The 10,230-nt window shown below is 40.1% G+C and overlaps 1 protein-coding gene across 1 annotated transcript in view; it reads left to right on the top strand.

Annotated features, from left to right (window-relative positions):
• Positions 1 to 10,230, top strand: part of unm_sa1614 (un-named sa1614) — a 15,618-nt gene that overhangs the window by 2,286 nt on the left and 3,102 nt on the right. Inside the window, exons 3-24 of the mRNA XM_035661778.1 lie at positions 49 to 194; positions 1,211 to 1,285; positions 1,376 to 1,425; positions 1,860 to 1,989; positions 2,098 to 2,183; positions 2,272 to 2,347; positions 2,855 to 2,935; positions 3,034 to 3,131; positions 3,223 to 3,292; positions 3,613 to 3,700; positions 4,659 to 4,707; positions 4,820 to 4,992; positions 5,190 to 5,323; positions 5,537 to 5,628; positions 5,758 to 5,944; positions 6,066 to 6,151; positions 6,257 to 6,372; positions 6,612 to 6,679; positions 6,760 to 6,867; positions 7,278 to 7,551; positions 8,576 to 8,740; positions 8,831 to 8,894. Of these exons, the coding sequence (XP_035517671.1) occupies positions 49 to 194; positions 1,211 to 1,285; positions 1,376 to 1,425; positions 1,860 to 1,989; positions 2,098 to 2,183; positions 2,272 to 2,347; positions 2,855 to 2,935; positions 3,034 to 3,131; positions 3,223 to 3,292; positions 3,613 to 3,700; positions 4,659 to 4,707; positions 4,820 to 4,992; positions 5,190 to 5,323; positions 5,537 to 5,628; positions 5,758 to 5,944; positions 6,066 to 6,151; positions 6,257 to 6,372; positions 6,612 to 6,679; positions 6,760 to 6,867; positions 7,278 to 7,551; positions 8,576 to 8,740; positions 8,831 to 8,894 (2,416 nt within the window). The remainder of the gene's footprint in view (positions 1 to 48; positions 195 to 1,210; positions 1,286 to 1,375; positions 1,426 to 1,859; positions 1,990 to 2,097; positions 2,184 to 2,271; positions 2,348 to 2,854; positions 2,936 to 3,033; positions 3,132 to 3,222; positions 3,293 to 3,612; positions 3,701 to 4,658; positions 4,708 to 4,819; positions 4,993 to 5,189; positions 5,324 to 5,536; positions 5,629 to 5,757; positions 5,945 to 6,065; positions 6,152 to 6,256; positions 6,373 to 6,611; positions 6,680 to 6,759; positions 6,868 to 7,277; positions 7,552 to 8,575; positions 8,741 to 8,830; positions 8,895 to 10,230) is intronic.

Genomic DNA, 10,230 nt, shown 5'->3' with positions numbered 1-10,230 from the left:
ACACACACACACACTACATCCTGTACTAACACTGCCTCCCTCTGTCAGACCACGTGTCTCACCTGGAGCAGTACATCAATTCAATGGAGAAGCTGTCAGTCAACTGTCACTCAAACGGAGAATCGGAGGTCGGCTCTGCTTTCTGCCGACTGGCAGACTTCTCTAAAGATCTCCTCTCTCCCATGAAGAACCTGGTAAGTCATCAGTGACAGCAGTATGATGTCACAGAGGTCAGAGGTCGCAACAGTTGCAGCGTCCTGTTATTCTGAAGCTGGTTACCTTATTATATATATATATAACTGGAAATACATCTAATTTAAACCCCAAGATTAGTGCTTAATTGTTCATACCAAACTTCCATTGGAAAAACATCCAATTAATAATTAATTAACTGGATTAACTAGTTTATTCCGAACTCACTTGAGAAACCCGGTAACTGAAAACTTCCAGTTGGCTTTTAACTGATCATTTAAAACTTAAACTGGGAAAACTTTTGGATTTAAACCAATTGGATCTTAACTGTTGCATTCAAAATGTCCATTGGGAAAACAGTTGAATCTTAATTTGTCCATTCAAAACTTCAACTGACAAATCCTCTAATTAAAAAATACTGTTTTTTTCAACTAGCTCAACCCAAACGTCATTGAGAAGGCCTTGTTTTAAAAAACCTCGGGTCAAAAACCAGTTGGCTCATAACTAATTCACTCTAATTAAAAACCCAAGATTTCAGTTCACTTGTTCATTGAGAACTTAACCCTCTTTAAAACCCAGTTAGCTCTGCTCCTTTCCTCACTTCAGTTGGAAAAATAAATTGGGTCTCAATCGCTCTGTTCCAAACTCCATTGAGAAACTCTCTAATTAAGGACCAATGATTAGATTTTACCTGGTTCATTCCACACTTCATTGGGTAAAACCTCTGATTAAAAACCAAGTGGATGTGGTTGTTTGTCGCCACATTACCCATTACCACCATTAAGTCTAACTTACATCTTATATTTATTCTTGTTATACAATTAAAGTTACTTTAATTGTATTTTTCAAGCAGATACACAACATTTTAAAGAAGTCATCATCTTACTGTTCATCCATTTTTCATTTCATTTCATTTTAAGCAGTACAGTGAAGTATTACCCATGATGCCTATCAATAGGGAATTTTTTCCGCCATAGATGATCTTTGTGTGTGTGTGTGTGTGTGTGTGTGTGTGCAGTTAAAGAGCATGCTCCACAACATCAACTTCTTCCTGGACTCTCTGGTTAAAGGAGACCTGAGGGAGGTGAAGGGGGTGAGGACTTTATCTTTACTTTACCTAAACAGTTCAGTGGATTCAGAATCCTGTTTTCTACTCTGACGTTCTCTGTCTTTCTCTTTGTAGGATCTGAAGAAGCCTTTCGACAAAGCATGGAGGGACTATGAGAGCAGATTGTGAGTGATGGTCACACTAAATTATCTCTTATATTAAATAAAGTGTTTACATACACACTAGTATCTCTATTGTTATCAGATTTTTTTGGAGTTATGTGTTTGTGTATGTAAATATCACAGTTTTTATATTATTTTTAGAAACCTTGATAAATGCATCGGCAGGAAAGTAGCATTTTACTGTTGTAGCTAGTCTAGTGGTTCCCAATCTAGGGTTCGGGACCTTCCAGAGGGTCACAAGATAAATCTGAGGGGTCTTGAGATGTTTAATGGGAGAAGAAAGGAAAAAAAAGTTCTGCCACATAAATTAGCTTTTATTTTTGTATTCGTACTCACTGTTAATGGATTATAATTGACTTGTTACAAGTACAGTGTGGAGTATTTGTAATGTAATTAGTTGATTTAAATAAAATGTGTTTGTGTGTGTGTGTGTGCAGTAAGCAGGTGGAGAAGGAGAAGAGGGAGTTAGCTCGGCAGTATGGGATGGTGAGGAGCGAGGTGAGCGGAGGAGAGATCGCTGAGGAGCTCGAGAAGGAGAGACGCTCCTTCCAGCTGAGCATGTGTGAGGTCAGTGAGTCCGCCTTCGTCTGTGATCCTGCCTCCTTATTCTCCTTCACCATTACACACATCCATCACTACAAAATGTGCAGCCGTCTCTCTCTCTCTCTCTCTCAGTATCTGATTAAGGTCAACGAGATAAAGACGAAGAGAGGAGTCGACCTGCTGCAGAACCTTATCAAACACTACCACAGCCACAACAAGTAAGAACAGACACACACACACACAAACACACAAGCCAACATGCAGTAAACTGATATGGTTATATTTACTGTATCTCTGTGTGTGTAGTTTCCTGCAGGAGTGTGTTTCCACCACTCAGAGGTTGAAGCAGTACATGGAGGAGCTGAATGGAGTCCTGACGACGGTACGACAAGAAACAGCTGTAATGATGTGCGGCCTCTAGGGGACGCAAGCACACTGTTGGTGTTGTGTTTTGTTTTGTTTTGTTTTTTCTTGTAGTCATTAACCAAATTTTGATTAAACAGTGTCTGCCCTAATACATATTAATTAATCAATAATTATAATTCAATAATATAATACACATTTTTATGAAATGGGCCATTCTGCATAATGAGTACTGAGTAGAGGTTTAGCTACACACTAGCCTCATAACTGCAATCACATTATCAGTAGTCAGCCAATCATATGTAAGCTTACTCTCACTCTGTACACGTGTTGCCTTTATTTCAAAACAAAAGCGCACTGTTATTACAAATACCTAAAAAAATCATCCCTCCAACTGTGTTCAAATAACCAAATTAGCTGGAAACGACTGAACAGGATTATTTTAGCCTGATAACAGCATGTTAGTCTGGATTAGTTGAGCCACAGTTGAAGAACAGCACTCAGGTGAGTTGCTGTGTGTCTGCAGGTGAAGCAGCGTCAGGAGGAGGAGAAGAAGCAGCTTGTGTCTCTCAGAGATCAGCTGAGGCCAGTCGTCCACACAGAGCAGGTCAGAGACACAAACACTGACAGTAACATCTATAATATTGACCTGTATCTATAATACAGGTGATTAATGTCTGTGTGTGTGTGTGTGTGTGTGTGTAGGACTCTTTACCTAAGCAGACGTATAGTATGCATCAGCTGCTGGGAGACAAACAGTACGGGACAGAAAGAACAGGATTCCTCTACAAGAAGAGTGATGGGTAAAAAATGGACACACACACTGATGAACACACTGAAACACTGACCGGTGTTAATAACAGGACTGTAACTGTGTGTCTGTTTGTGTTTCAGGTTGAGGAAAATGTGGCAGAAGAGGAAATGTTCAGTGCACAACTGTTACCTGACGATCGCACACGCTACTGTGAGCTCACCTGTGTGTGTGTGTGTGTGTGTGATTAGCTGTAACATCTGACCTGTACTCATCTATCTAGCCTTTAGAAACTGATGTTAAAAAAAATTATCTTGCAGCTCAGATTATTCTGTATTGTTAACATCATGTCAGGATGATGATGTTTTGTTGACAGTTTTTATTGTTTTTTTCTCATGTTTTTATTCAGTTTTTAATCTCATGTCTATATTTGTTTTCTACTATATATTATTATTTGTTTGTAACTGGCACTAAACCTGAATGAAATGTGTAAGTAAAGATTTAATTGATTGATCTTCTTTTCTCTCTCTCAGCCTAATAAACCTCCTACCAGACTCAACCTGCTCACCTGTCAAGTTAAACCCAGTGTGGAGGACAAGAAATGCTTCGACCTCATCTCTCGTAAGACACGCACACACACACACACACACACACACACACACACACACACACTGGAACATGATACAGATATAAAATAATAAAAAACCCCAGATCAGTGAGCAGAAATATAAAGTGTGTGCAACCAATAGTGCAGTGTCCTGTTGTTCCAGATCACAGATATAGTATATTTAAAATATTGATCTGTATACATATATATTATGTTTTTGCATAATAGATATAATCAAGCATAGTGTAAATAAAGTTTAAATATAGTATTAACAAATAACTATACATAGGATATTAGTTTGTGGTATAAATATGTTCATAAAACACATATCATTTAATTAAATGTTGAGATATGACCCAATAAGTTTGTATTTTGATTGATACAGGGCATTGTAATCACCCGTGTTACATTAATGGAACGTACAACCAGTATTTTTAAGTGGTAATTCATTTAATCATATTTATAACTAATGTTTTCAAAATTATTGCTGTATAGTTCCTGAGCCTCAGAGGTGCTGCCAGTTTATGATGATGATGAGTTTTTAAAAATCCCAACAAGTTCTCTAATCCAGCTATTTGTGACGTCTCCACATCTCTTTATTTTCTATTTTCTGTTCTCTGGTCCTCTCTGTCTCTCTCTGCTGCTGTCTCTCAGACTCCATCTATATCGAACACATTTGAGATTACATTTGCATGATTTTGACCGAGCAGCTATTCGTCTTTTTTTGTTGGTCAAGGTTACCTAAATAACTCTATTTTAAAGCTCTTTAGCCTCACTGTTTCTGCCATTTATTCAACGCAGCAGACAAACACATACGTTATAAATGTATGTGTTATACTTAGTGTTATACTGTCTGTTTACTAAAAGTTAATTCACACCTTACAGCCAATCGGAATCCAGAATTTTCCGTGGCCACTGTATAAACACACACAGTTATATTGGATAATATATAACAGATACTTTGTCCTACAGATAATCGGACCTACCACTTCCTGGCTGAGGATGAAGCTGAATGTGTGGCGTGAGTCAAAAATATACTTTATTCTGCTCAGCTATGGATACAGTTCAATACTGGAAAAAAGTATGAAATGTGTTGTGTGTGTTTGTGTGTATCTGTGTGTGTGTGTTCTTAGCTGGATCTCGGTGCTCAGTAACAGTAAGCAGGAGGCTCTGAACGTGGCTCTAGATGGGGGGAGGAGAGGGGGAGGAGGTGGAGAGAGCAGTGTGGAGGATCTGACCCGGGCCATCACTGATGACATCAAACGGATGCCAGGAAACAACAACTGCTGTGACTGTGGAGCTCCAGGTAATCTCTGTCAGTCAATTAATCAATTAATCTTTCTTGAGGAAATAAATGGCTAATTAATGAAATGAAATTAAATTAAATCTTTTCTATCGCTACTTTTAAAACTACTGTCACTGAAACTTATCTAAAAGATACTGTATGACAATGACAATAAAGTTTAATTCTCTCTCTCTCGCTCTCTCTCTCTCTCTCTGTAGATCCTGGATGGCTCTCAACCAACCTGGGGATCCTGACCTGTATCGAGTGTTCAGGGATCCACAGGGAAATGGGGGTACACGTCTCCAGGATCCAATCTCTGAGCCTCGACAGTCTGGGAACCTCAGACCTGCTGGTAAGTCCGGCCTGTACATCCAGTAAATCAAACAGCTTTGTAGTTCTTTCAAGGGAGTTTTCTTTGCTCTTCAGTCAGCTCTGACTCTCTAGACTTATGAGGTTAATTTCAGACATTAAGTAGTTTTCAAAAGGCTCTAACTTTTTTCTAATTGAATTTCCAGCTTTTTGTACAAGAGTGCAGGTAGTGAATTTTGTTTTCTCTCTCTTCCAGTTGGCTAGAAATGTTGGTAACTCTGGTTTTAATGAAATACTGGAGGCGAACCTGCTGAGTCCGTCACTGAAGCCCTCCCAACACAGCCACATGTAAGAGACACACACACACACAAACACACACACCCCTTATTCTAATCTTAACCCCTGACCCAAAAATCAGCTTTTGTCCCCAATTGTCCCCAACAACTGATACTATATATTTGTGCTGTATGTTTGCAGGGGGGAGCGTAAAGACTTCATCTTATCCAAGTATCAGGACGTTCATTTTGTGAGGCGGAGCCACAGCTCTGCTTCGGCGCTGCGACTCGGCCTGCAGGAGGCGACCAAAAACTGCGACATCTACAGTCTGATCCAGCTGTACGCTCAGAGGACGGAGCTGAGCCAGCCGCTGCACACACACATACAGGTACACACATACCAATACTGACACATACAGTTATATACTGGTACGCGCACATATCGGTTCATACAGGTACGCACCTGTAAACAAAATACACACACACTCAGCAGTGTTTCCTTCCCAACAGGAGAAAGGGGAAACGGCGCTCCATCTAGCAGTCCTATTGGCTGACAGGACGTCGCTGCACATCCTGGATTTCCTGGCTCAGAACTGGTCAGTCTCTGCTCTGACATTGATGTTTCGGCGTGTATTTCATCTCAGTGTGTGTTAATATGTTCACCTGTGTGTTTACCTGCGTGTGTATTTGTTTTTGTTCAGCTCCAACGTGGACGTGCAGACATCAGCAGGAAACACGGCGCTACACTACAGCTGTCTGCACAACAAGAGCGACTGTGTGAGACTGCTGCTGAGAGCCAGGGCCAACACGCACATCAGTAATGCATACACAACAACACACACACACACATACGCTCGCCCTGCCCCCCAGCCTTTACCTGAAACTAGTTCAAACTTTAACCCTGAAACAAGGTTTTTTGACAAAAAAGGAGGAAGTGATAACTGACTGTTGTAGAAAGTGAGGACATTGTTGTTTTGTACAAGTGCATAAACGTTTCCTGTTGACGATAATGACAACAGAAAACACATTTGTAACATTTGTTAACTCCTTTAACAGAGAACGAGTTAGGAGAGACCGCGCTGGACATGAGCCGCAGATTGAAGCACGGCCATTGTGGGGCGCTGGTGAGGTCCAACTTACACCTCTCTACGTGTGACCACTGATGTCAACGTTACACTTTCTAAAACCTTGTGTGTTTGTGCAGCTGCAGCAGGCCCAGTCCAACCAGTTTGACCATCACGTCCATGTGGAGTACGAGTGGAGGCTTCGTCACGACGACCTCTACGACAGTGATGATGACTTTGATGACAAGGTAACCATGGTAACGGACAGCCTGCTGATATATCTGCTTTATTCCATCTTTGTTCAAGAAGAAAAACCTCAGGGTTGAATGCTGTAGTTGGTTTTCACAACCTAGCTCTGCTATAACATTAAATATTCTTTGTCTGATAAAGATTTTTTATTCGGTCTGTTGTGAGTACAGAGTCTATAAACTGATTGTCTGATGTAAGGACGAGTAGTTATAGTTATTATTATTATTTACTTTATTTTCTTAATTCTTGCCTTCTTAGTTGTTTTTTATTTTTCTTCTTGCTTTTTTATTTTACCAAAATGTAGTTTACAAACCCCTTTATTATAATTTAAGTAATAATTTAGTTTAGTGGAGTGACTCTTCCAGTAAACTGTTGATGAATTAACATCACTTCTCCTCTTCTGTTTCAGAATGGTCCTGTGAAGAAAGAGCGCTTCTCCTCTTCCTCGTCCTCCTCCTTCAGCTCCTCTTTCTCCTTCTCCTCCCGTCCCTTCATCTTCAGTCAGTCCACCTCCTCGTCCATGAACCCGTCCTCCTCTGGAGCAGCTGGAGGAGGTCTGCTCAGCGTGGGGAGGAGGCTCGCCATGGCTATGGAGCTCCACAGCCGGCCAGCTGGCTCTGCCTCCAGCCCCCCACCTCCTCCCCCGTCCTCCCCTGCGCCTCCGCTGCCACCGAGGGTCAAAGGTGAGCTCAGATTCTGATTGGTGTGCTTTTTATTGTCACACATCTGTAACGTTTGGTAGATTTTTAATGTGAAACATCTGCAGACATTTTTGACTTTCACTGTCAGTATCAGCAGTAAAAACATTAATGTTGACGTTATGTGAGTCAGTTATGCTGTTGAAATAGTCAGCCTACATGGACTAATAAGACATCACATAATAATGTGCAGTGGTGAATCATTTGTCAGACAAGAATAACTTCATACACTTACAACTATGTGGACGCTAACAAGCTCAATAAATAAAATCTGCCACAAAAAAAAGGTTTCCTTACTAAAACACAACTTGAGTTTTTAATAATGCTAGCAGTGATTCTAATGCCGGTTGGTTCACCACTTTGGTTCAACCTAAAATATCCCAACTATTGGATGGTTTGTCATGAAATTTTGATAAACACATTGTCCCCTAATCTATGAACTGTAATGACTCCGGTGTTCACCTGATGTTTAATCGCCATCATCAGGTCAAACATTTTATTTTATCCAGTGCAAACTGGTTTATGATCAAATACCTGATGACATTATCATCTGTTGTGCTTAAAGGTGTGTGTAACATTTAGGATGATCGACTGTCAGAATATACATAGCTATGTTATCATTAGTTTATAATCACTTGAATATAAGAGTCGTTTTGTTACCTTAGAATGAGCTGTTATTTATCTACAGATGCAGTCGCCTTCTGTCGAGTCCACCATGTTGAATTGCTTTGTTTCTACAGTTGCCCAGAAGGGACAAACCAAACACTGACTAGCTGCTTTCTCAGTCTTGTTTATAATCCTCCAACCACAAGAACTTAATCAGAATTAAAGGACATTTTATTTAAAAGTATAGCTCTAAAATAAGCAGTAATACATGAAATGGATTTTCCCTCCAGAGACACATTTCAAACTGTCTCTGCGGCTAATGGGAGTGTATCTTAATGGAAAGGTCTCTTCCTAAAAATATAATCAAATATACTTAAACATCTTTATCTTCTGCGTCCTCCAGCTCCCAATGTTCCTCCTCCTCCCCCTCCTGATGGGGGGGAAGGTGTTGGAGAGGAAGACGAAGAAGAGGGGGAGGTCTTCTTCCCCCTGACAGGGAACAGAAAGTCGACCCCTCCTCCCATCGCCGTCCGACACAAGAGGAGCTGCTCTGAGTCCAGCAAACACGGTAACATCTGAGAGACACACTGCGATTAATCTGTCAAAGTGATTGTGTGTTATTAACTCTGTGTGTGTGTGTGTGTGTGTGTGTCTGAAGATTACGGGTTGCCAACCAGTCCCAGGATCTACAGCGGTCCAGATTCCTCCTTTAAGAAGTGTGTGTGAGTATCTGAGACACACTGAATTTAAATATAAATTCCCATTTTATTACAATAAACACATCCAAGGGAACAAGGCTTCTGATTGGATCGGTGGGGGCATGATGTCACACTGGCCCAGGTGCCAGATAGTCTGGATTTTTCATTTCTGTAGACACTTATTAGTGTTTACAGCAAACTACATAATATACAAACAATCTTCCTTAGTAGCTTTAGTGAAATCCATCAAAAGGCAATTTTTTTAAACAATATATTTATTGGATTTTCTTGTTTTTCTACAATAATAATAACACAAACATAAGCAACAGTCACATAAACAAACAAAAACAGCTCAGTTCAACAAACATACAGGATATTACAGGAAATACACTGTTGTAGGTAAATCACAAGTTACAAGAGTTCAGGTTCAGTAGACTCCTTGTAAAATAATGCTAAAAAATAATGAAACCAGTCTGAATATAATTATTAGAATATTTGAACCAACCATTGACAGAAGGGCCCTTATCACTTGTCCACTGTAATAATATAGTTTTTATATATATTCTTTCTAGCAGTAGAATAATATTTTATAACGTTTTGATAGCCACAGAAGTTATATTCCTACTTGGTAGGCCCAAAAACAAAGACACTGGTTCCTTTTCTAAAACTTTTTCAAATATTTTTCCATTTCGCAAAGTATTTCAGATCAATACTTAACAATTTACAACATGACCATAGGCAGTGGTTCCCAACTGAGGCTCCCACTAGGAGTTGCCAAAGCTTCATAAGGGGTCGTGAGGCCTTCTTGATTTTAAGTACATTGTCTAATAGAACAATGACCAAGCATCAGGAACAAGAAAACTCACTCAGTCAGGGACTTAACACAATTTTAAAACATCACCACCAACAATAATCCATAACATTATACAGCAGGTGTGTGCATAAATAGATCAATCAGAAACCATACATACAACAACATGATGGTGATCACTCTGGATGCATAACGTGAAGAGCAACTACAACTGCTACAGCTCTGAACTGTTTATGTTGTCTGAACTGTACATTACTTTGTTGTAACGATGCTCTTGTGCTTCTCTAACGCCTCGTCCATTGTTGCAGTTGATGGCTCCGTTGAGAGAACACACTCCTACGCCGTTTCTGTTGGACAGCATAGAAAAAAGCTGTGGCGACAGAGAGGGTTTAACTCTTCCGAATGTAATAAACGTGCGTGGCGCCCTGGGCACATGAACAGTGTGTCAGTGGAATCGGCTAGAAAAAGTCACTGATAAAAACGTATCCACTGTAATCGCCACCTACATCACATAGGCAGATGAGACATAAAAGCAATATTAATCATTGT

Source organism: Morone saxatilis, unplaced genomic scaffold (assembly GCF_004916995.1).
Source record: "Morone saxatilis isolate NCDOM2014 unplaced genomic scaffold, NCSU_SB_2.0 Contig18, whole genome shotgun sequence".
NCBI lineage: Eukaryota > Metazoa > Chordata > Actinopteri > Moronidae > Morone > Morone saxatilis.
The sequence above is the reverse complement of the archived record's forward strand: the minus strand, read 5'-3'. Positions and strand labels throughout refer to the sequence as shown.